Source organism: Poecilia mexicana, unplaced genomic scaffold, assembly GCF_051168715.1.
Source record: "Poecilia mexicana isolate PSO_F unplaced genomic scaffold, ASM5116871v1 scaffold_13, whole genome shotgun sequence".
Taxonomy (NCBI): domain Eukaryota; kingdom Metazoa; phylum Chordata; class Actinopteri; order Cyprinodontiformes; family Poeciliidae; genus Poecilia; species Poecilia mexicana.
This window is the reverse complement of record NW_028263382.1, coordinates 10,860,308-10,883,969: the sequence shown is the minus strand read 5'-3', so window position 1 is coordinate 10,883,969 and position 23,662 is coordinate 10,860,308. Positions and strand designations below refer to the sequence as shown.

Below are 23,662 nucleotides of genomic sequence, written 5' to 3'. Positions count from 1 at the left end.
CATTTAAAACCTACTTCATTTAAAACCTACTGGCAGGTATTTTAAAACGGCAGGTATTTATTTCTCTTCCCTTGATAATACCTGCCGTTTAGCTTTATTTTTTTGGAATTATTGATTTACAAAAGCATGTTGAAACAGACATGAAAGTACATGGAATCTATTATAGCACACCAGACAAACCAATTCAGCAACGAGAATCAGAGGCTGTTTCTCAAAGCTCACATATGCATAGCCAGGACGGATTACATCTCAAGGTTCAATGGTTCGCCCATAGGGACGTGCAGGCTTGTGGTGAGCAGGATTTCTAAATTAGGGGTTTGTTTGAAGTTAGATAGAGGTAAAGGGCAAACTTGCAACGAATTTTTGAGCAGGGTAAGACGCTTCGTTTCAACAGCGCAACGATTTATTTATGAAAGAACTTGTGCACACACAGGTGTTTCCAGCTTGAGTGAAGTGATGTTGCTCGTTGCATTAGGTCACCGGAGATCCAACGATGTCAGCAGGGATTTTTGACAGGAGGCAATGTTCAGAGCATTGTAATAACACCAGTCATTGCAGAGTTTCATTCAAGTGGCCAGAAAGTTGCTATGAAGTGTCAATGGGCCGATGTAAGCAACACCAAAACAATAAAAACAACAGGAATGTAATTGTTCTTCTAAGATAAAGTGTCTTCCTAGAGAAAATAGTAATTATCTCACAGTTGCAGTGCTTTTCAACATGTTCACACATTTCTACATGTTGTTACATCATAATCACAAACTCATCAAGATCAAATGTACGTCAAGAAAAACTGTATTTCATCACAGCATTTAAACCACTTTTAAATCTTCTAATGAGCAGCCAAGTGGATCTAAAGAGGCAGTGAAGACTCCCAGAGTTGAGGGCTGCCACATTTGCAGCACCTGGGGAGATGTTTGGGGTTTGGTGCACTGCTCAAGAGCACTTCAGCTGCAGATAGGGACTGGATGAGGCAGCTCTGAGCACTCAATGTTCTGGTCCTCTGTTGTTGGGCTCAGATACCTAAAATAAAACTGTCTCACATAAAGCAACAGGGCAAGAGAGATAATAATTGTATTTTTACCAACGCAGATTAAAGCAACTTAATTGGAAAAAAGCTTTTAAGCAGGTTAATTGGATATCAAGCAATTATGGACGAAAGTCAAGCACTCCTGAACATTACATTAATTATAATGTGTCATTTGGCGTCGCCATTAGTTAAAGCAAAGCGATGTCTCTATGTGATCTACATAACTCCAGCTCATGGAAATTAGTCAGAGCACCAGGGAAGATCTCAGAAAAAGACTGAGAGCAGATTATAAAACAAGCCACTGTTAGGCTTATATCGTGCAAATACATTCCTCTGTAACTTCTTAGTGTCTACAGGTTTCTGTCACGTCGGCTGATGTTAATATTCCTGAGTCCACCATCGAGAGAACACAGAGAAACAATGATAAGAATGGCTGGGGTGCAATGGGAGGAAGCCGCTGCTCTCTAAAGAACTGGGATTTGGTTCTGTTTGCCTACGTCTGAGCCAGGACGGTTTGACATCGTTGGTACAGAGGAATGAATTCAGATTTATTCCACAGGATTCTCCGGGAAAATGCCAGGATGTCTGTCCAAAAGCATCCCTAAACGCATGAGTCATTCCGCCAGGAAACAATGACAAAATGGCATGGTTCATTGAAAAAGTATTCATGCTGCTGGAACTTTTTCCACAGTTTCCTCACATGACAATCATAAACCCCAAGCTATGCCTCCAACAAGAGGCATGCACCATGAATTCTACCAGTGTTTTATGTTATCATAATAAAACAATATGAAATATCACATAGTTTTGAAAGGGAAGGAAAAAAAAACATTAGAACTTTTATTTAATTATATTTTTACCTAATAAAACTCTTAAATGTGCTGGAAAAACCTGGTGGTGCCAGCATCATATTTTTGTTATGCTTCTTCTGCTGGAGACTTGAAACTAGGCCAGATGTTTGGCACAGACAAAAGACAACAAATCAAAAGACAATGCAATGCTTTGAGGATCGGGCAAAAACTGACTCCAGTTGACTGCCAAGTGGGCCAAGTACTTTATAGTTGTGTTGAAAGTCCTACCCTGCTGCTTTCATCCTCATTTCTGGGACACACACACACACACACACCAGCCAGCCAGGCTTATTACCAACGAGGGGAATCAAGAAAGATTGAGCTTGAGCGGCCTTATCCTACTCTCAAAAATCGAACACTCATTAAGCTAACAGGTTAATGGTACAGCCTGGGTTTTAATGCGCAGGTATGATGTGAAAACCATTCAGAAATATACAGGACATGGAATCACTATAAAGTCTCCAAATGGTAATGTAAGTTTTTCCACGTAGTTTCTGGACCATTCCTCAATTTACTTTGATACTTCTAACTAAATTACTACTAGAAGTGACCTAACTAGCAAATAATCAACTGACTGATTTATTCTCAGGACAAATGCAGATGTGCATCATCATCATCACAACATGACAGCCATTTCTGGGGAGAAAACACAGAATGTCAGATACAACCCAGGTTGGCAACATTTGGAAAACTGCTTTGGTCAGATGAGGCAAAAACTGAACTAATCATAACTTTCTGACTCATAATTAATTGGACTGTGAAGAGCCTAAAGATGGCCATCCCTGAGCAATCACTTCAATGGAAGGGTTCACATGAACACGTGCTTATGTGTAACAATGGCCCCGTCAAAATTCAGCCTTATATGCAATTAAGAAAAATTGGCAAAACGTGTAAAAGCTTTCAACAACTTTACTTTTAAAAGCTTTGGGCTTTTATTGCTGTTTTGTGTTTTGTCTTTATTTTTGTTTTATTTTTAGTATGCTGTTGTCTAATCTATTGGTTACTTTTCTCCTACGCAATTTTTAAAAGTCAGAACAGCTGACTAGAAATGAACCACACATTTAAGACTTTTATTTTTAATAATTATTTTCTATCCTCCTCATAGTTTTGCACCGCCTCATGTTGGTCACTCACATAACATGCTCACAAAATATAGAGAACTTTCTAGTTATAAAATAAAAAATTTAAATTAAGTTCAAGAGCTATAAAACTTTTAGCAACACTGTAAAGCCTTTAAACAGCTCAAAGTCCTTCAATACATAATAAGGATTTTTTTGGGGCTTAAATCATTCAGCTACTATAAAAAAACAACAAATATCTCAATATTAATGCTTTCATATGAAATAGGATAAATGTTCTACAGGATGATGTATAAAACACTGCTAGAAATGTTTTATTGCTGCTCTAAACAGTAAAAATATCTAACCACACATGTTTCTGTGTGGTTTGTACGTTGCTAATTTGACATTTTGTCTCTGACAACTGTAATTAAATAAACCTGCAGGCTGCGCGTCTGGACCACTTCATGAAAAACACATCAATTTTCTCAGGATGAGATAAACAACCAAATCTCCAAAGGCCTCCATTTCGCCTCACTCCTCTTCTTCACCACTTTATTTCATCATACTCTCCAAATTGCTTCAAATAGAGGAGTGGTATGTCGAGGGCCAGATGAGAAGCATTCTCCTTCTTCACCTAGAGATGTCTGATCGATCAAGCGTTTTTTTATTATTATTTTAAATTCATACTGAGGCAGCAGCGTCTAGTGTTTCTTTATTATGAAAGTTTAGTAATTTCCATATTAAATATCAAAAATTTAATCTCTTGGTAGTCTGCACTGTAAGCTTTCTTAAGTTATTAGCAAAATCATCATTTTGCATGAAACACTGACCGTTACTGGACTGTTAAAAACCACTGCACAGCCTTGTCTCTGTTCAAAGAACATAAACCCATAGAGTGCTTCAACACAAGATAATTAGGGGCGATAAAATTTGAGGACCCTGGCAGGCTGTAATGTGAGACCTATACAGAGAAGATTTGCACAACCAGCACATTCTAAACTGCTATCTAAAAATTGGTACAACACTGCATCTCTGTTTGTTGTAATCAACTCTGCTATCAACATTCTCCACAACTGAGACCTCCCACGAGAAACATGCTGGGGCTTTTATTCTGCAACAAAAGCATTGAGGTATGGGTGATTCCTTTTTTTTCCCCCTTTTTTTGCTTTTAACTTGATAACATATTTTAAATTGTTGTTCAAACTGAGTTCCTCCACCTAGGTGGTCTTTGATAAAAGTAAATTCCAGTATAAACATTTCTGCAACTACTGGTGTGTACAGAGTTTATCACAAACACTAGTTTATCTACTTTTCTGATATCTTAATCCTGTTTGTCATACATACTTACCGCAAAAGCAGAGGTTTCTGGTGTTGCTTAATTATATCTTAAACTTAACTTTTTTTTACATTAAATACATTTTTAGTACAACAACATGGTTAATGTTTACATGCAAAGCGGTCAAAGAAAATTCACTTAATTTTGTGAAGTGAAAGATTAAAAGGAATACATGTTTAACACACACGGAAGACACGCAAAAAAAAAAAAAAAAAAAAAACAGGCATGGAAAGTCAAGAAACCAGCAGGAATTAATTAGTATTTAGAAAGTGTTTGTGTTTTGATGTGCAACTCATCATCAGCTGGTTTAATATTTTCTAATCACCAAAAAAATTTTAAAAAATGGTTTCTCAAGACCAATGTGCTGCACGGAGAAGTTTGCAAAAATAAGTCATTTTTTGCAGAACGTACTAATAACAAAGCGTTCCACTGAGCCGGACTCACGCTTGAAGTTTGCTGCAGAATATTTGAACAAATGTGAAAGTGGGAACATCATGGTGTGGGCTTCCTTACATCACATGGGCTTCATTTAGTTTAAGTAGGAATGGCTCAATGAATCTACTGTTACATTACTGACAAGAATATCGACATGAAACAAATGTGGATTTTTAAAGAGAACATGTCCCAACACACCCAAGTAAACTTCTAATTGGTTTCAGAAAAAGAAAGAAAAACTGTCTGAGGAATTTATGTGGCAATGTTCTCCACGCAAAAGGCATCAAGATTGTGATTTCTCAACAAAGGCTTTTGTACAAAGTGTTTAGCACATTTCAGTGTTATGTGTATTTCTCTTTTTTAGACATAACGTCATTAAAGGACTAATTTGCTTTGAGAAAAAAATATAAATATGTTCAATAATTATTTTAACATTTGTATGTGAAAACTATCTGCTTTTTCTCTGTGGCTTGGCAATACAGAAGCTTCTTCCTGCAATGAAAGTATAACACTGATTATCACCAACAGAACTCATATAATGCGATATGGCTTATTCCTTTTCAGATGGAACTATTTGTCAAGGTGGATGAAATTAGGAACACATTCACATATCAGTCAGTCTGACTCACAACCTCCAGGTGTCTGCTGGAAAGATGAACACTGGTGTTATTTTTCAGCATCGCTGTGAGCCCATGCATGAATCTGAATCTACAAATAACCCAGTCCAAATCTTGAACTAAATTTGACAAAAAAATTTTGTGGAAGAGATCGGGAAAGAGACAGTGAGGATCAATAGGACATCCTCACTGTCCTGTTGATCAGGAGAACTGAAAGGTGAAGATGTGTGATGCTGACAGACTTATACCAAAAGGAAAGAGACTGCTGAGATTAAACACAAAGAAACTTCAAATTCAACCAAGTTTTACTTTAAGAGTGTTTTTACTTACGCAAGTGTTTTTCAGCTTAGTTGATAAATGTCACATATGTTTCATATGTTAAATGTTTTCAAATTATTTATTATTGCTTCAGTTGTGTTAACTAAAATTTAAAAAAAAGAAAATTATACCCTTTTGGGAGCAACTGTGGAAAATAGCACCAATACAAATGTTGGTACTACTAAAATACTGCTTTTCACTGACTGCTATAATTGCCACCGCTAGTGCTGTACTGTCACTCCTCCTTTCACAATGCTGTCGTTATCTGTGTTGTTGAAAAGGACTGAAGTACTGAGATCGACAGGTGACAGGCATGTATTGTGAGAGACAAGTGAACATTTCATAAACTTCCAAATAAAGAAACAAAAATGCAAAAGGAGCCCATAGAATTTTCTTGAAAAGCGCTATCTCAACAGAGAGACAACGGAAGAATCTACCGAGAAATAACAGAGACTACAGGGCTTGAAAACGCTGGGAATATGATGAGCTAAAGTGAAAGTTTAACACTAAAATAAAAGTGCAAAACACAAAGAGCAGAGCACTAGAAAAGACTGAGAATCTCAATAAAAAGGACTTAATCTTTGTCTGAGTAAGGAACACTGGGAGAGGCAAAAATGATTCAAATACCAAAATAATAAACAAAACACACACACAAAAAAAACATAAATAAATAGTGGTGCTACTCCGACTAATGTTACTACTAGGTTGTGCTATTGTTCTCCGTAATGCTACTTCTGCTACTACAACTATTGATACTTCTACTACTACTTCTGCTACTAGGATGGCTATTGGTGACTACTACTACTAATAATCACTACAAATACTAAACTGCTACTATCACCACGTTTGGATCACTGTTTTGTTTTTCAATGCGTTTGTGTTTTGACCGTTTCCTTGTCATTTTTATTTGTTTATTTCTTGCCTTATTCTACTCAGTTCACAGAGTTCATCATTGTTCTAATGGTGTTACCGTATGAGTTCATTTCTTTGTATTTAGTTTATTAGTTTATTCTTGTGTTTTGTTCTTTGTCATACTAGATTTTTTTGTTTTCTCTTAGATCAGTGTTGTTCTTTCCGCTATGCTTTCTAGTTTTATTTAAGTCTTGGAGTTTAGCTCCTTAGTGTTAATTAGCCATCTTCCCTCAGGCTGCCAGTTTGCTCCTTTGCACAGCTGTTCCCAATCTCCTAATTTCTTCACCTGTATCTAATGTCATTCTACACTCATTCCCCAGTATGCACGCCCACCAGTTCTCACTGTTCTTTGTTGATTTCATGTATATTGTACGACTTGTTCTCTGTCTGTGTTCTTTGATCTGCACACACACCTGCAGCTCGGATCCTTTCTCAACCTACAAACCATGACAACACTTCTACTAATACTACTGCAGCTAGCTGTAATATTGCTGCCTATGCTGTTAGTACTACTAATACAGCTGATGACACTCACCCTTTGCCAGTGGAATCCACACAGCAACCCCTAAAAACTTAAGTAAGATAAGTGTAAAATGATGATGTAGCATCACTATCATCATCTAAACACAGTAAATTTATGTAACATTTACTAGCCATGTAGAAGTTGTGCAGGTTTAGTGTTTTCATCTCACTTGTAGGCTCCAAAAATCTGTGATGAATAAATCCAATAATAACATGGAGGACAGTGAAATGAAAATGGCAGCCATATTAAAGATAATCTTCTGAAGTCTTTATTCAGCAGAGTAAAATGAACCTCTTTAAAAACTTACGACAACAGGATGTCATATAAAGGAACCTCTGAATCCCAATAAGCCGTGGCCTCACTGCGGATTATTCTGATTGATTTCATGCGTTTTGTGAATTTATTTGTTCATTTTGTTTGAGCCCCTGATCGATTTTAAGTTGTGCTCGGTGATTTGTAGAGAGGCCACATTTTCTGTATTCCCCCTGAAAGTGTTTTGTATCAGTGAATATCAAACATCCCTGCTTCTCATATCGTGCTGTCCTTATCTAAGTTCCCACAGGACCTAAATTTAAAGTAATTTGTCTTACACATTAAAATGTTTCACCTGAGTTGCCACAGCATATTGCTGCAATATCTCAAGAAGCCACATAAATATGTATATAAAACCGAACCGAAATGATTAATAACAGCAGCTTTCTCTGCTTGTTAAAGTGTGTGTTCACTCTTAAAGTTTTGGAGATGGAACCTTTGGTATTTTAAAGTGTTAAGCTCTTATGAATAAGATTTGTAGGATGTTTTTAATTTTACAAGATATACTTTACATTAAAATAAAAGAAAATGGTTTTAAAATGATTAATTTAAAGACAGAAGGATCTTATCAGGCTGGAGTGCTGCAAGTATTAACATCTTGTACGTATATTGTCCTGTTGAAGTGATTATATTTTTATAGCTGAACACAAACATATCCATAAACGGCTCTGAAATACTTGCCAGGGTATCATTTAAAAACCACTGGAGCCTGATTTGCTTGAGAAACTCTTTCTACAGTAGATTTTAATTTCATTTATTTTAATTTTGCTTATTGCCCCACAGCTGCTTCCTGAGACTCATTCGTCATTTATGCAAAAGCAGAAACCAGGGAGGTTATTTTGCATTTTGAAGCTCCCTCAGTATCAAAACAGCGACACACACTCATTAAACCAAGGTCTTTATACAATCAAGCTCTTCAAACACATTAAATTTGTGGGTATTAAAATTACCAAAACCCTTCAATTTCTCTGTGTTTTACTGGGATATTATGCGATTAACAGAAAGTAGGATATAACTGTACAGTGAACTTTAAAATTATTCATGATTTAATACATTTTTTTAATGCATTTGTATTCAGCAACTTTTGTTGATATCTCCATAGAACCACCTGTTGTGATCTGGGGGTGTGTGGGTTGTGCTTCTTTCTATGTTTGAATTTTATTTATGCTCAACCTAGATTTCATACATCAGAGATCTGATAGTTCCATAAGTTCCTAATATATTTTTCTCAAATGTAATATGCGTATGATTGGATTAAAATGACCTCAAGATGACATTTGTTGAGAAATGGCTCTATATAACTGCATTGAACAACTGAATTGAATATTAGTTGACTCTGTTTTCAGCTTAGTTTGGTCTTTCCTTTACCTTTTCCTTGCCTGGATTTTTGACATGAGCTCAGCCTTGCAGCTACAAATCTCTAAGCTGGTATCTATTCAAGCGTAGTACGTGTAGAAACTAATAAAATGCGTCAGTTTTTCTCTGCTAAGCATTCAAACTCAGTCAAATTTCATTATGTGCACCAGCAAGCATTAACTACGGATTCTCAATTGGATTTAGATCTGGACTTTGACTGGGCCATTCTAACACAGCTCTGGTTGGATCAGAGCTGTGTTATAAAGGTTCAGAACAGAAGGGAATAAACACTTGGAATGAACTGAGATTAAATATAAATTGATTCAATTTACCAATTAGGTGACTTCACCATGTATCTTGCGCTTCACAGCTATGCTTTACATAACTGAAGTAGAAGGGCATTATGGGAGTTTATTGTTATTCTTTAAACATTTAAGTTCTATAATTTGAGGGAGAGCTTTTTTTGTTCATTCTGATTTAGCTGTAGAGTTAAACTCTGAAATGTTTCACATGTCTCTCCAGAGTTTTGAAATACTTCAGCCAGCATATGTTGAGTCCCCACCCAGTTTCCTGGCATCTCTGCACCAAGATGTTTTCACTGCTTCTCCTCAAACCTAATGAGACATTTTTTGACACACCAAGAAAAGCTGAAAATGCCCACCATATTTCCCCTAACAGCTTGGGCACCCTAGTCCAGAGGCTATGAGCAAACTGCTTCCCTGTGCCTTATTATTTATTCCCTTTATTTTGTTGCTCTGGCTGACCATTTGCAGGGAGGTGGGACAAACGTATGGGAAAGGAGCGAAAAAGAGGAAATAACAAGGCAAATGTTAGAAAATTGACCTGGTGTATGCTGTCGTCGGGCTGTGATGCATTTAGTTAGAGCAGCATGAGGACTTAGTGCTGAACACCCAGGGAGCATGTGGATGAGGTTTTCATCTCCTGAACTGACAAATCAAATGCACTTCAATTTGTGCATGCAATTTACACATGGACTGCCACGTTTCATTCAATAATGGGTGATATGGAAATCAATCAGCCAATAATTTGCCTGAATGGACTAATCCATCACACTGAATGTCAAAATGTTCAGGTTTTTTTTTTTTTGTATGTGATGTGTTTAGTATAGATTATGCTTCCAAATTCATCACAGCGTTAAGATTATATTTATGTGGATATGAATAAGAACCAGCAAAGGCAATGAATAGATCACATTATGACATTATGTGCTCACTGACACATTTTCTGTTCTAATTTAGCAAACAGAACCAGAGTTATGGGACATCCAGATAAAATTTGTTATCATGGGAACTTGGGCGCTTTAATATTATTCAGAAGCAGAAAAGGGAAGAATATCAAATGAGCCAACATTGCTGGGGGTGACATTCTGAAAAGGTGTGACTTTCAGAAATTTTGGGGGGCAACAACTTGCATTCTATTCACTTAATATTCTTTATTATACCATAGCCTTTTAGAGGCAGCAAAAGACCTCAGACTGGAGATATTGATATTCACTTTCTAGAATATCAATGTCCATAAACCTACAGCCAGAGATGCACTGAAATAGTTCAGCATGTTCTAAGCATGTGTTGGAATGACCCAGTCAAACGTTCAACAGGAAATGAATGCCAAGGTTTGAACTCTGATGTTGAACTCTGCTGTCTGATGCAAGCATGTAATGTTGTAAATTTACCAAAATAAAGTTCATCTGAATGTTAAAAGTAAATCTAAATTTGAGCTATTTCACAAAGAAATTGACACAAATTTCTGAATATGCAAACTAGCACACATTCTTTTCTTTTGAATCCCATAAAATCCCAATTAAACTCTGACAAGTTTGTGGTTGTTGCTTGACAAATGGATACTTTTGCAAAGAACTGTACATTTTCAATAAACAAATGAATCAAGACGAGAAAAAAAACATTTTCCTCAAATATACTTTGTATCATATTCTTAAGCCAGTGGTTTACTTGTGTCTGAAGAAATAAAGCCTAATATTTTTCTAATTCAAATCATCTAAATACTTGAGTTATGTGCTCTCAGATAAATTTCCCCCTCCACACTGAGCCTTTCAGACCTAATTAAGAGTTTATATGAGGCCCTCTGCTGTCAGAAGACCACTTTTTTATTTCCATCTCTTTCCTAATTTAGCTGCCAGTCATTCTGGCTCACATCCAAAATACCCAATCTTTGTGAACTAATATCAGGCTTCTCCATCTGTGACCAATTAAAGCCCTTTTACACTGATGCCATCATATGTTAGCTGCTCTTCATGCATTCATAGCTGCAAAAGCAGGGGGTAAAGGGATCATTTCAGCTCCCCTTATTACATTTCCTTCACGGGCATCATTTTATCCATGTCACGACGGCTTGACCCTGCAACCTGACACACTCTGCCTACTTTTTAAAAAGTGTGATTAGTAGTTCTGCCAGGAGAAATGCAACTCCAACCGTAGTTTGAGGTCAGCAGCTAAATCAGGGCTGCCCAAAGTTGGTCCTCGAAGGCCGGCATCCTGCATGTTTTAGTTCTCTCCCTGGTTTAACGCACCTGGATCAAATGATGGCTCATTAGAAGGTCTAAGAATAACAATTGACATGCTGAAAAGGTTGTTACCGCCACCAGGGACAGAATTAAAACGTGCAGGATGCCGGCCCTCGAGGACTGACTTTGGGCACCCCGGAGCTAAATAGATCACTAAACCTCACTGTTCAGAACCTCCTCTTATAAAAACAAAATCCTCGCAGAGCAGCTGGTTCTGAGTCAAACAGAACTGGTCTGTAAAATGATTATTTACCCAGTGGTGTTTTGTTTTTTTTCTACTAACAAATGTAAGCTGTCAGTAAAAGCACAGCTGGGTAATGAAGTATTGATTTTCACAGCAGGATTTCACATAATACAGAGTTTTAAAATAATGCATTGAAGGGGGAAAAAAAACAGCTTATTCTGCTTTATGTGCGCTTGTGTCAATTATATCAGAAGAGGCACAAGAATAAAGCTGGTTTTAGTAAATTGTATAAAGTTTTGACATATTTGAACATAGATTCTGAAGGATTTGGGTTGCATTTGAGTTTCAAGGAGTTCAATTTTACCTGTTTGAGTCAGAGTTTGATCCCTAGTCCATCTAACAATGTTGGGAACTACTACTGATAATTCAGCAGAAGCGCATAGTTGGGACTCACTCTGCAATAGTTTATCTGGACAGCTTATTTTTTAACTGGAATTTTTCACAAACAACCAGAGAGAAAATATCTACCGACAATTGTGAAGACAGAAACGCCTTGTTGATGTCAAAGGAGCAGGGGTAGATGGGTTCAAATTGACAGAAAGGTAACAACCACTCACTACCAAGGTAGGTAAACACGGCATGATCACTGAAACTGGACATTAATGGATTGAGAAAATGCTTCATGACCAGCTGCTCCTCCATTTCAGTTGTTACATTCAGATAGGGTCATGAATTTTCTTGTTGGTTTAATAGTGGGGGTAAATTTCCTTGACACACTTTTGGTCCCTTAATGCCAGTGGCCATTCAAACACCACCTGAGTGTTGTAAATCATATTATTAATGGCTAATCTGAATGACTGCATCTAGCAAGATATGGCAAAATGTCACAAAGCTTACACTATAGCAGACTTGTTTCTTGAACACAACAAGTGGGCAGCATTTAATTAAGTGGCTAGTGGCTCTGTCTCTAGAGTGACATCGATCAAATTAACATGTCTAGCTAGTAGCAGTGAAGTACTTAGAATATACTGATAACATTTCACTGTGGCAAAATATATTCTTCAGTAAAAGTTACCCAGAGCTGAGGAAAATACAGTATCAAGACTGGCTCACATAAAATTAAAATAAATAAATAAATAAAAATCACGGAAAAGAAGTAAAGCTGATATGACTTCACTGTATTAAAGTTTCATCAAATGTCACCATTGTAAATCCGAGCAATAACAGGACATACTTTTAGGCAGTTTTAGGAAATAAATATGGGGATCTGCCACCATCTAGTGGCCACACTGCGCAATGCAGGGGCGTCCTTCGCTACGTCATACAATAACAAGGAAGTAGCGACCAAGCCATCAGCACCATGGGTGCATGGGTAGATTTATTGTCACTGATTGATTTCTAATTATAAAACTTTGACCTTGCATGAACAATAAGCATAAAAGAAAAGATTTTCAGTCTTTATTAAGAAATTTCTTGACCGTACAATGACTGGGTTTATGTCTGGTGTGTTTTTTTGTTGTTGTGTAGTTCGGTGAAGTATCATGGAGACATACTCCCAAATTAGAGTGATCGGGGAAGGGTCATTTGGTCGGGCTGTGTTGGTGCAATGCAGAAACACTCAGGAAAAGTATGTACTTAAGGAAATACAGCTGCCAAAGGTGAGTACGAGCATAATCTTTTAAATGTAGCTTTGGTGTAATTTACAATAGAATAATCCTTTGTATGGTACAGTTGGAATTTATTCTTAACTTAGGGGGGGAAAACTCTTAAAGGCGACTGTTACATTAGAAAAAGAGTTAAATCGTTTTCAGCTATAAAGAAAGTGACCGATTAAAGTATGTTTTAAGCAAAGGCAGATTACTGCTCATTTACAGGAGTTGGTCAATGTTTATTGTCGCATTTTACAGAACCAGTCCAAATTGCAAAGTTCAAGAAGGGAAGCCGTTCTACTGTCCAGAATGAAGCATCCCAATATTGTGGCTTTCAGGGAGGCATTTGAAGGTAATTTTACACAGTACAATTAAAATGACTTACAGCATCTTAAAGTATATTTGTATATTTTATTGACATTTGTGTTTTCTTATTCACGTTATACCAACATAAAGTAGTGGTTCTTACATCGTATGACAAACTCGAGGTGTGGATGGAGAAAATTTGACTACATAAATTTTACGTCTGGACTTTAACTGAGCTATTCTAATACAAACATGCCTTGATTTAAACTCTTACACTGTAGCTCTTCCTGTATGTTTTGGGTGGAAGGTGAACAGAGGCCACAGTCTCAAGTCGTTTGCAGCTTCTAACAAGCTTTTTTTTTTTGTCATAATCTTTTACAATAAAAACTGAAGAAAATGTATTCAATTCTTTTATTGAGCTGGGATCATAAAAGTTGCTGGCCCCTGGTCTAGACCATACAATATAAATAAAACAGAACAAGGATTGTGATCGAACTGGACAAAATGTAAAAAAAAAAAAAAAAAAAAAGTTCAAGGGTTGAGAATACTTTTTACTCCGAGCTGTGCAAATATCTTTGAATAAGATGAAAGGAAATGTGGTTGTGTGTTTCCAGGAGATGGCCTCTTGTGCATTGTTATGGAGTACTGCGGTGGAGGAGATCTGCTTCAGAGGATCCAGCAGCAGCAGAAATCCTCTCAATTCACTGTTGAAAATGTGGGTCGATTTCCCTGAAGCTGTTTTTTTTTTTTTTTTTTTTTGCTACTGATCTTCTTTTTGTCCCTGTTCTAAAAATTTTTTCCTCTTCCCCAGATCTTGAAGTGGTTCGCTCAGATGTGTGCAGGTGCAAAACATATTCACGATAAAAGGGTTTTGCACAGAGATTTAAAGTCCAAGGTAGAGTTGCATTAAAGTATGGATTAACATTCGGGCTGAAGTGAATTGCTCAACCGTAACAGAGACGAGTGCATGATCACCCTCTTGTGCATAATGTCATTTTGCCACAGCTCAATGCTCTTATGTTTTGCCTCATGTTAAATCACCACTTCGGTCTCATTTCCTGTCGCAGAACATTTTCCTGACTGATGACGGTTCAGTCAAGCTCGGGGACTTCGGCTCTGCTTGTGTTCTGAACAGGTGCTGCAGGAAAACACATTTAGATCGCCTCTCCAGGCTGATTTCTCATTGCCGCTTTCGCTGCTGTGTTTTAAAGAATGACTGTGAATTTCTTGCAGCTCAAAAGCTTATGCTCAGGCATATGTTGGGACGCCGTATTATGTGGCACCAGAAATCTGGGACAACAAGCCGTACAACAACAAGAGGTACGCTGCAGCAGTTATAAACCTAATTATGAATCATTTAGTGATTAAAAATATTTAAACAGACAAACCCAACTGATTTGACTTTTGCAACAATAAATATATACGTACTTATTAGTTACTGAAAAACTCTTATGTTTTTGGTTTGTCTTGTTGGCAACAACATGTTGCCAGACATAAAACCAGACTTCAATGATTTGTCTCTATAGCCAGGAGGATATCTATCTTAAAAAAAAAAAAAATATATATATATATATATATATATATATATATATATATATATATACACACACACACACACACACATATATTAAGTAACCACAGAGCGCAGATTTCCTGAAGAACTTCAGCCCCTTCCAGCAATAAGTTTTGCTGCTTAAAAGGATTTGTGGAGGAGTTGTTTTCAGAAGATTCTCTAAGCCCATGGTGGGCTTGCCTTTACCGATTCCTGCCAGTTTTTAACGTGCTTCTGCCTGCAGATCAAAACGCTGGCCTACATACAGATATCTGCCCAAATTCTGCAGAGGTTAATCATATTATGCACCATATCTGGAAATCCTTCAGTTATTCAGTTGCATGTTTCTAATTGTTCAGTTTACAATTAGAAACATTATCATTCACTTCTACATGTGGTTTTCTTTTTAGAAACACCCCGGGCAATGTGCTGGACGGGGGCGTCTTTTGGGAGGTTGGGCGGTCCCTTGTGGAGTACTGGTGGATGGAGAATTTGTTGCTTTTCTTGAATTGCTGGTAGTCACGGGTTGCAGACTTTGAGTGTGGTTGCATTGACGTGAGAACCTCTTAAAAAAAAATAATAAAAAAATCTCCTATTAAGCGCTTTTTGCTTTGCAACTATTATTCATTTAATCCAAAAAGAAACCCGTCAACATATCGGTCCTAAACTCAACCAGGAGAGACTGAGCTTTTTAAATGTTGATGTTAAAAGTATTTTTTTAGGTGCAGATGCATCCTTTGCTACAAATAATCGATCACACACCGAATGCTGTGTTGCTGCGTTTTGGGCAATAACATTTTTATTTTCTTGTGTATAAAAGAATCAAGTTATTTGCTTATTTGCATTTTTGAACGTATTTCAAATATTGTATGAAAAAAAGCTTAATAAGTTAAACGAAAAATCTGCAGAATTTAATCGTCGTAACAATTGATTAGCTAATTCAATAAAGTCAGTGGTGCAACAGGAGAGATGTGTGATTTTATCCCTGACAGTTCAGGGCAATTTACTGTTTCACTCAGCTGTCAGGGCAGGATATGTAAAGAAAAGAAAAACAAAAAAAACAAGGTGGAGTTTTGAAGTCAAGCTTAGTCTCAGTTCCCATCTGAGCAGGAGTTATGTAACTGATGTAATCGTAATTCTCTGTGACTGTGCATGACGAATGTCTGCATTGTGTGAATAACCACTTCTGTCTTTTTGTGTTCTGCAGTGACGTGTGGTCGCTAGGCTGCGTCCTCTACGAGCTCTGCACCCTGCAACACCCGGTACTCGTCCTCCCGTGCCCTGGGTTTAACCGACCGGACCGCTGCTTAAATATTTATGAGTCACTGACTAAAATCAGCTAGATCAGCCTCATGTTGTCAGCTGAGTTAAATTAGCTGTTGTGTTTTTGTGGCTTGTTGTCTCTCTGACCCTTACTCCCATTTCTTGCGTTCAGTTCCAGGCGTCCAGCTGGAAGAGTTTGATCCTGAAGGTGTGCCGGGGCGCGTACCCTCCACTCCCTAACCACCTGCCTTACGAGCTGCACTACCTGATCAAGCACATGTTCAAGACCAATCCAAAAGACCGGCCGTCGGTGCGCACAATCCTGACCTCTCACCGGGTTTCCAGACTCCTGCGCTCTCATCTGCCCCCACAGGTGGAGACGCTCTGATTTCACAGAGTGATTTTACAGCTTGTCCTTTGACGGGAATGTCAAAATCAGTTGAAACTCTTACTCATATCCCTCATCTTTGGAATCTGACAAAGCTCGTGTTGGTTCAGGTTTTATTACGCGCTGCACTTACTGCTCTGGTTTGAACCCTTTACAGGCTTCAGAGGAGGAGGGAGAGAAGAGGCGAACGGGTCGATGGAAGAAGGAAGAAGGGCGGAAAGTGGCCAATTTCCTGGGAGAGAAGAGTTTAATAAAAACATCAACAATTGAAGGTGGAAAGTTCAAAACGCTTGATTTTAACTCATCTTAGCAAAGCATTCCTAATCCTGAAACATTTTCACTCTTTTTTTAGGCTACATCCACAAACTCAAGTGTATTTTATTGGGTTTCATGTCAACCATCAGCATGAATCAGAGCAGAAGTGTGAAGAGGAAGAACAATAATATGTGGAACTTAATAGTGTGATGTACAGTCACATACCTTAAAATAGTGTTTGTAATATTATAAAATAATTTTATTAAATAGTTTGTATAGATTTAAAATGAACAAGAACAAAACATGAAAATGGTGGTGAGATTTGGATTATGGATTAAAAATAATTTGAATATTATTTAGAGGTGGGGTATAATAACAAATGTTTGCACTTCACGATAATTTATTACTTTATTTTATATGTTCTATCACATGAATAACATTATTGCGACAGACGTTAATATTGTTGTGTGACTGTTTTGAAGTAATATGTTGATTATAGCATAATAATGCAAGTTTGCGCAATAAACCTCCATTTTAGTTTATAATGCGATTAATTGATTAATGTCTTACTGCGACAGGCTTAGGTGAAGATGTACCTAAAAGCTGCTGTGAGAGCTCAGAACCAGGCTGTAGGAAGCAGTGGACGGCTGAGTCACCGAGCGCCGTGCTGCAGATGTTGGCCAACGCCAGCCTGGCTTCATCAGACAGCATGGCTGCGGCTTGCCAGACCGGCTCCACCCGTGAAAGTACGACAGCGGCGAAATTTAATTTCCTGAGCTGTTTGCAAGAAAACTAGATCCCAGTGTTCCTTCCTTGTTGTTGCAGGTGACTCAGAGGCCGGCAGGCAGAGAAAGCAGTGGGTGCGGGAAGCTCCCGAGCGGCTCCTGGGCCTGCTGGAGAAGGCCCAGCTGAACAAAGCTTTCAGCACCTTTTTAATTCACAGAGGAGGTCAAGAGCACGCTTTCTTTTTTTTTTTTGCCCTAAGCATCCTCAATGGAACATTTAAATCATTCCAGATGGTGTAAAAGGTTTTATTTGATGCAGGGGTTTTTTTTCCGTTTCCAGATGACAACCCACTGGTTGGGCCCCTCTCCCGGCATCGGGGTGATGACACCGATGGGCCTGAGCTAGAAGTAGCGGACGAGTACAGACTGCAGCCTCGCTCTGATGATGAGGACACGTAAGAACGTTTGCTTTTTTTCCCACACATTTTATGTTCTAGTTGACGTGTCATCTTTCTTGTCATGTAGTGTCAGTTAGAATTAGAATTCAACTTTTTTGTCATTGCACGTCACAAGTACAGAGCGATGAAAATGCAGTCTGCATCCATCCAGAAGTGCTTAACAAGAAAATAAAAATATTTTAAAAATGTACATTGAAGTTTTTTCTTCTTTTAAAAAAAATGCTAAAAAATAAGTGTCATGAATTAGTCACAAGTTTAGATTTTTGAGTGAATATTGGCCGTTAAGCGGAAGGAAAAGCAGTATTTGTGTTAGTTTAACTGATAAAATCACAATAAAATGCACTGAGGCGGTAACATAAGAAAATGTGACAAGTTTAAATGCTTATCACTACTTTTGAAAAGCTCTCCTTGTTGTTTTTTTGTGCCACATTAGGAGGTTAATGTTCAGTCACATTAGAAACCAACAGGTTTCACAAAATGTTCTTGTAGAGAGAACAATCTAAAATATAAACGGTGAATAAGACGCAACATGTTTCCACCACATTTGACTACTGTTGATGTGAGGAGCAGCCACGCTGAAATGCAAAGTCGACCTTACATGTCGTGATTTGGGGTGGTCAGAGTGGCTGAAATTTCTGAGTGGGAAGTCCGACTTGAAAGGGCGTTCCAGTTGATTTTTCTGACTGAGAGGTTAGAATCTCCCAGTTCTGACTGGAACACAGGAAAGCAACCAATTTAAATAAACTTTGCTAACTATGATAACGAGAGTGTTCATGCAAATGTCTTATTAATGGCTTCAAAGAGAGTGTGATTAAAATGAAGCTTAATATTAGTGGTAGTACCCTTCTGCACACAATTCTAGTTTTTGAATTTCAAGTTGTTTGCTGTTCGATCATTCCGCCCTGAAACAAAAACAGAGGTTATCCTGGAAAACCCAAGTATCACACATAAAGTCCAATAATGAAGCTCCAGATGGTCAGAAATACAAAGGAATGCCCAAAATGTGAGCATTTCCTGTCCATTTTTATGGATAAGTTGGACTTTCCGTATATTTCTGAGCCAGTCTGTGTAAAAATAAACAGTTCAGACCCTGAATATCGATGTGGACAGAGTGAGCTGTCTGAGTACCTGCAGAATGCCTGGAATGTGTTAGCTTTGTATCGTTTCTATAAAACAGCTCTCCTACGAAAACACTGTTAACATTCATTGTATTGTGTGTTCTGTCCACACAGGGACTTTGAGGAAGAATCTCCTTGTGACTGGGTGGATGAAGTTGAGAAAATATTTTCAGAACACTAAAGCCTCGTTCCTTCAGACCTCAAACAGAAAACACTAACTTTTCAAATGTGCCAAACTTTTTCTTTTCTTTTTTTCCACGTTAGTTAGGGAGAAGAAGTAACTTTGAATATGTGAGTGAAATAATTGTGTCTGTAAATGTTTGTTTTCTGTGTGGTGTGTGTGAGTGTGTGTGCGTGTGTGTGTGTGTGTTTTTTTTAACCGAGTGGAGCATCTGCTCCGTACTTTTTGGGACGTCGGTGATAAGATTCCCAGAAGACTGAAGGCCGTCTCAGAGGCTGATCCTTGGGAAAGCAGGAAATATTAAGACCCACAGAAGCTCATTTCCTCTGATATCAAAAGTAGACTAAACATGTCTTTTCTTTAATATTGTTCGACTTTCACGCTCTTGAATTAAACCTAACATTGTACACATCTGGCTCTTTTGTCTGTTGCTTTGTTTTATTTATGTTGTTGCAGACGGGTTGGGGCTTTGTTCTTCTTCCCTCCACTAGGTGGTGTTAAAGCTGCTGCCTGGACTTGGATTGAATCGAAGTTATAAAGAATATCTTAAATTGAATTAAACATGAATGCTTATTCTCGTTACATGGGAGATTAAGACAGAGTGTGAAAAGAATCTAGTTTTCCAATTTAAAAGCTTGACATTGTGGAGGAAAAGAGAACAATAGAAAAACCACAAGTTTGGCAACAAAAAAAAAGCCAAGCCCAAGCCTCGCCCAAGTCGTTTTGGGCTCACCAGGATATAGACTAAACTATAAAGAGGCTGATTCACCAACAGTCACTCCAGAGATGAATTATCCTGGTTGCCAAAGTTTATCCGGAGAAGGAAACCTCCTACTCCATGACAGGAGTTTCCTCGCCTTGAGCCTTTCAGTCTGCCTGGGAAATTTTCTTTTTTTTTTTCTAGTAAGGAAACTCAGTGATGCAGCTCTGCGCTTATCGTGAACTCACAAAAAAAAAAAAAAAATCCACATCCAGAGTTTACAGTCCACCCCCCTCCCTGCTGTTTTGACATTATTTTTTCATGTCCCCCTCCAGCCCCCTCAAAGAATGCTCATGTTCAGTGAAGATACAGATAAAGTGGAGCTGAAAAGTTGACTTATAGTGCCACCGAGTTCTGTGTCCTGCAGATAGGAGGGTCTCCCATCAGTGGTCGAGATGTATTTTAACTGTGTCCTCACAGCTCACCACATGACATGAATAACTTTCCTTTTTGTGGTCTCAGACCTTCAGTCATTTTCTGATAGGAAATGAAAAATAAAGTTAATAAAACATTGTAAAAGTTGTATAAATTTGGAAAGTGAATATCCTTTATCTGTTTTATCTATTTTTGACATGTATTTTATGCGCTTCTCAGTGGTCAGTGGTAAAGATGTTAATGGTATTACAGCATTCAAACATAGTTAGCAGTTGCTGAGTATGTTTATACTAGTATTTTTAGTTGATTTTTTTGTTTTGTTGTGAGGCCTCCTTGCCATTACCATAATCTTTAGCTCCCTGCATAGACCATCAATGAAGTTCATGTCAGGACTCCGACTTCCAGACTGGAAGTTCCAGTAATAAGAAACATCTTGTTAGGAAAATCCCACATTGAGAAATAATTGTCTCAATCAAAATCACATTGGCTGCAAGTTAGATTACTGTTTATAAATGCTCTAAAAGCCACAAATATCCATTTGCCTCAGTTATAAATATGACATAATGCATGCTACCCATCCTTCCGTTGGATATACCTAATTATAATACAAGGTCGTAGGGGGTGCTTAGTGCTATTTAATTAAGGGTAATTTGTGTTCATCATTAGTCAGAAAATGCATAAAATAAGTAGCTGCTCTCTTAATTGTCTGCTGTTAATGTTGGAGACTAAAAGAGAACCACAGAGAAGGATCAAAAAGGAACCATTTCACCACCAGCAGCAGCCTACCGAGGTGCTTTCCTGCCAAGTTCTGACCTGAATTCACCTGAAACTCTTCAGATCCGACTTCAAAACAAAACAAACAAAAAACAATGTTACTGAACAATATTTTTTTTCCCACTGTTGCTTTCTACACATCTTTCACAGGGTGCTAATAACTGTGACAAACTTTGCATGTTTATATTTCCCAAAATATAATGTTTCAGGAACAGCATTATTTTGCATGCTGCTAATGCTGAAAATGACACATGCATGAAATAACTTTGCAAAGTAAAGAAGAGTTCATAAAAATGTAAAGTTGGCTTCAATCTCTGGTCACAGTAACCTCTGAACAGGAGAAGAGCAGCAAACATGATGGCCATCATGGCCATTGCCTTTCGACGCACTTCCTCTTGGTTTTCCTCTCCTTTTGATGCCATTTATGAGATTTCTCCCATTCAGCTGAATATCTCCACTTGAAATTCAGCCAAAAAGGAAAGGTTATCAACAATGGGATCAATTTCTAATAGGCCTATATAGTTTCTTAGTTTGGCAATGACAGCAGAGGAAGTGAATGAAGCCATTGAGCAATTCAAGTTGGAGCAAAATAAATGCTTAAAACATTTTGTTGCTGGCAAAGATGTCGCTACCCTAGTCCCCACAGGTTTGTTAACAGCACATGTAAGCTTCAATGATCTGGCACCTTACATGCATCATGGATAAACACTAAGAACCAGGTAAAATCAGATCCAGTCTTTTAAAACTTCAGCAGAAGAAAGTAGAACAAGGGGCTGGTTTTTACCAGGCTAAGCTGATACTTGTAATATACCAAGCAGTTTGTGTAGATCAGAGGGACAAAGCCCTTGTAGTTTGTTAATATTTATGTGTTTTTCTCCTTCTCTTTTGACTTTGCCTGAGCCTAAAAAAGTACTGAAAGCTCGTGAAAAAAAAAATCTCTACAAAATACGGAGCGAAAAGGCTTCCTCTTGCAGGAAGGATGTTGAGTTATGTCTGGCGTATGTCATAAATGAGCCAAAGAAAGCCATGTCTGGGGATGAAATGCATCTGTATATCACTTAAACTCCCACTCTCTCGACAAGTGGGGCTTTGGACACAAAAGAGGAAGTGCAACTTTAATTTAAGCATGTCTGCTTATTATTATAACTAATACTGTGGAGAGGCATGCTTAAGCCTGCAGGTGTGTTTGCTGACAAAAGTGAGCAAAAACACTTTTGTGTTCCACGAGTTGAATCTGTTTACATGAGAGAAATCTGTAAACCTGAAGCACCAGCATTTCATTCTCAGTCTTTGTTGCTCTGAAATGTGTTTTATCTGGTGTTTTGGTGTGGACACTTGTGTCACTTGTGTCACGGTGAAATCGTATTTCACTTGGGCGCTTAATCTTAAGTGAGTCACTTATTCTTTTCCTGCTAGTTCTGGTGACCTGATAGGAGACAATCAAGAAACATCCTCTCTTATCAAACAATGCACTAAAGGACCCCTCATTTTGTCTATCTGGCAGCTCGCCTGCACACGTCGCCCTCTCAGCTGCTGTCATTACTGTTGATGAAATGTTGGCGCTGGCTATCAGCAGCAATCTCTATTCCCCTTTTGTCTCTGTTTTTGCTCCCGCTTTCGATTATCCCGGGTTTCACTCAGGAAGAGCTCTACAGATGCGAGATGACCCAATGATCTCTGTCTGGCTACTGATGCTTGGAAAGCCGTTTTTCAATCAGAACGCACCGTTGCCTCTGCAACCCTTTTGTTTTCGTTTGCTTGGACACGACATGTGGATCTATTTTTATGCTGCATTTGCATTTTCGGTTAATATTTACAGCCTTACTGGTAACCTGCAGACAGTGAGAACCTTGAACATGAATCACCCGTTAAGGAGAAGTGCTGTCTGTTCTTGATGGGGAGCAGCTCTTCCTGTTAATAACAAAGCACTTTGGCGCTGCTTGGGAGTCTCTTTGCAACTATAAATACGAGAGCCGTCATTGTTATGATTATTTCTAGCGCGTTGCGGCGACCCTCCATTGTGTGTGCTCGCCACTGTTTTTATGCTCTGTGTCACACAATAGAAACTGGCGTGGCCAAGAGGGTTTTGGTGTGGTGGAACAATTTACTAGTGGCTAAAAGACCATGAACGTTTAAATTTGGATATGGGTGATTATATGAAGTGGGTTGCAGTTAGGCTTGTTTAAAACTCGATTATTTTTAGAGCAAAAATTTGTATGGTCCTGATGAGCTGTGCAACTTTAGTTCTGCCGCCATGTCTCTTTGTCATCCTTCCTTATTTAGACAATTATAGAACCACTATGCGCAAGGACCATAGACAGAATGGCAATCCTGAGAAGAAGAAAAAAAGGCAATTACAGACAATATAAAGCAATGTGAGCACA

The 23,662-nt window shown here is 38.1% G+C and overlaps 1 protein-coding gene across 2 annotated transcripts; it reads left to right on the top strand.

The window, feature by feature from the left end:
- The first annotated feature begins 11,459 nt into the window (after nucleotides 1-11,459).
- On the top strand, nucleotides 11,460-19,778 carry nek3 (NIMA related kinase 3). 2 transcript variants are annotated; one of them, XM_014981209.2, is made up of 14 exons: nucleotides 11,460-12,098; nucleotides 13,002-13,132; nucleotides 13,382-13,475; nucleotides 14,044-14,144; nucleotides 14,241-14,324; nucleotides 14,497-14,564; nucleotides 14,663-14,749; nucleotides 16,189-16,243; nucleotides 16,417-16,617; nucleotides 16,790-16,904; nucleotides 17,466-17,633; nucleotides 17,713-17,835; nucleotides 17,953-18,067; nucleotides 19,303-19,778. In XM_014981209.2, the coding sequence occupies exons 2-14, from the start codon at nucleotides 13,016-13,018 to the stop codon at nucleotides 19,367-19,369; spliced, it is 1,395 nt and encodes a 464-aa protein (XP_014836695.2). In that variant the 5' UTR covers nucleotides 11,460-12,098; nucleotides 13,002-13,015; the 3' UTR covers nucleotides 19,370-19,778. The 2 variants fall into 2 exon arrangements, with proteins under 2 accessions (XP_014836695.2, XP_014836703.2); XM_014981217.2 differs by lacking the exon at nucleotides 11,460-12,098 and adding an exon at nucleotides 12,775-12,846.
- The last annotated feature ends 3,884 nt before the right edge of the window (nucleotides 19,779-23,662 follow it).